This window comes from Apium graveolens, chromosome 5, assembly GCF_009905375.1.
Source record: "Apium graveolens cultivar Ventura chromosome 5, ASM990537v1, whole genome shotgun sequence".
NCBI classification, from domain to species: Eukaryota; Viridiplantae; Streptophyta; class Magnoliopsida; order Apiales; family Apiaceae; genus Apium; species Apium graveolens.
Window position 1 is genome coordinate 298,677,583 of NC_133651.1, and position 2,380 is coordinate 298,679,962.

Here is a 2,380-nt window from a genome sequence, read left to right on the forward strand (position 1 = left end):
CATACATACGGAATTCTATTTTACCAGCGAATGCATATTTATACATACATAATGAATATTTTATTAGAAATAATTATGCAATCACAAACTATATAAAAACACAAATTCAGGTAACAATAAGAAATTTAATATGCAATTACACAGTAATGTTGATTTAATTTTTTGTTAAATTATCCAAATGGTGTTGAGATTAGTTGTAATATAGTTCATATGTGTTTGTGTTTTTTAGATTCTTTCTTGTCTAGGTAAGCACAAGTTTAAAAGACGAATGATTTTTCTTATGTCTTTCGATCATGAATAATGCAGAGACTACGAGTTCAGTTTAATTTGCCAGTCCGATTCTACAATTTGTTTGCAACTTGTAATGCAGTTAAAAGTAAAAATAAAGTGAAGCAAAAGAAAGCTTAGAATTTGATAACATAACATAGAATGATTTAACAATTTTAACAGAAGTAATGATCAGTTTCAAGCACGGCTTCTCTTAACATGTTCATGGCCCAGAAACTTAATTTTCTTTCGAAATCAAATCTCTGGAAGTATCTATATGCTTACTACCTGAGTAAAGACTGGGAGCAGGTAGTGTTGTGAAACAGAAGTGAAGTGCTGATACCAAGCTTTGAGGAAACCAGATCAAATTCGATAACATAGTTCTCCATCTGATACCCTCCTATGACAATCGACGTTCTTGGCTTTGGTTTTGAGCCTGCATCCACAAATGCAAGGCACATCACATCCTTATTAACAGAGACCATCGAGTTTGCACCGTAGAATCTCCAATTTTGACTGTTTCCTGCTAATCCAATATCTATATACGGCACTACAGGTCCTGTTTCACTACTGGCAATAGATTTAGAGCTGAAACATGCTCCAAATGGCGCCACAGATGCTACCCTTTTCATCTTTTTGAGTGCTGCAGCTTTGTTAAAGCTATTTAAAAGAGACTTGTAAATGGAAGTCTCCAATTTAGTATACGCAGTAATTGTACTGAGTTTCGTCCCCCCGTTACCTTGTTTGTCTATGGATAGCAAGGAAGAGTTCACCACAATAAGTTTGTGATCAACACTGATAGATTTAACATTTATGAAGTACTCGTCCGAAGGGTCACCTTCTGTATATGCAGGAGCAGTACTAACGGGGTTAATCACGAGTGGCGTGGTAGATAATTCGGCTGCTATGTCTTTATTATAGGGAGGATAGATATACATGCCCCCACCTATGAAGATTTGGCCTATTACATAACTAGATGCAGAAGGCATACAAATAGCAAATTTATGGGGCAAGTTGAATTGGGTTGACATTTGTGTATGTAATGATGTTGTGGTATTAGCTAGGCCTGCCATGCCTGTGGTTGAATTAGTCAAGCCTCTTAAAAGATCTGGATGCGCGCAAGAAAATAGATATGGCTGAGGAGAATGGTAACTCAATCCGATTGACAGGCCATTGTTAGAAACAGAATCAACATACACTGCATCCTCTCCAATGCCTTGGGCATAAAGATCATTGGAGTATGGATTGTAGGAGGCAACACCACAAGTATTGTTGGTGCACCCCGGCTTACGAGGAAGATTGCAGCCAACACATCCGAAGTTGTTAACACTTGTACATTTTTTAGAGCCGCATCTAATAGGCCTGTACGTTGGTAAATCAGAGCCATTGCCGCAGTTAAACCATGTGTGTTGGCCTCCAAGATCGATGACAATGTTTTTAAAGTTATGTGGGGTTGAAAATTCTATGGTAGTATAGTACTGGTTTGAGTCGACATCTTTCCTTATGGGAAAAACAAGTGCAGTGGGCTTTGGTTTTTTGGTTTTAGCATCGGAAATGGAAAAAAGTAAGAGTATTGTTAAAGAAAAGATGAAGAGATGATAATGAATGTAAGAAGACATTGTGATGTATGGATTTGCAAGGTACCAGAACAGAGTGCGGAACAATACTAAATTTATAGGCACTCGATTGTATTTCAGTATATGTTGTTTATTGGTCTATTCCCACATGTAAAATAGCAAATCAATATGGAAGTTTCTGTGTTCAGAACTCTGATTTGATTATTTCTGTGCAAGTTGTTGATAGATCACAGATTACAAATACTATGGAAAAGACTTTTGTCGAGTCAATATCGTGGTGCTAAACCTGTTGGCCAATACTTGCACACACAAACAGCAAATGTAACATTGTTTCTGCTAGAATAATAATATTTTTGAATCAAATTTATATTTTTGCATTTGCGTATTGCAAATCGGGGACCTTCAACGAAGCCAGGGAAATAATAATACAGTAAACCGCACATGTATCCACTACTGCAAAATTTGCCACCGGCACTACAAAATACATGTAGAAAACTACAAACTGTACACTGAATATCAAAGCATATTCTAATCCT

At 36.7% G+C, this 2,380-nt stretch overlaps 1 protein-coding gene across 1 annotated transcript; it reads right to left on the minus strand.

Moving 5' to 3' along the window:
• Positions 1-388: 388 nt before the first annotated feature.
• On the minus strand, positions 389-1,926 carry LOC141659220 (putative aspartic proteinase GIP2). The gene has a single exon (XM_074466005.1). The coding sequence runs from the start codon at positions 1,884-1,886 to the stop codon at positions 552-554; it is 1,335 nt and encodes a 444-aa protein (XP_074322106.1). The 5' UTR covers positions 1,887-1,926; the 3' UTR covers positions 389-551.
• Between the last annotated feature and the right edge of the window lie 454 nt (positions 1,927-2,380).

What these genes read in the sequence shown, in the direction of transcription:
- LOC141659220 (XM_074466005.1), bottom strand. Translation starts at nt 1,886, where the DNA reads ATGTCTTCTTACATTCATTATCATCTCTTCATCTTTTCTTTAACAATA.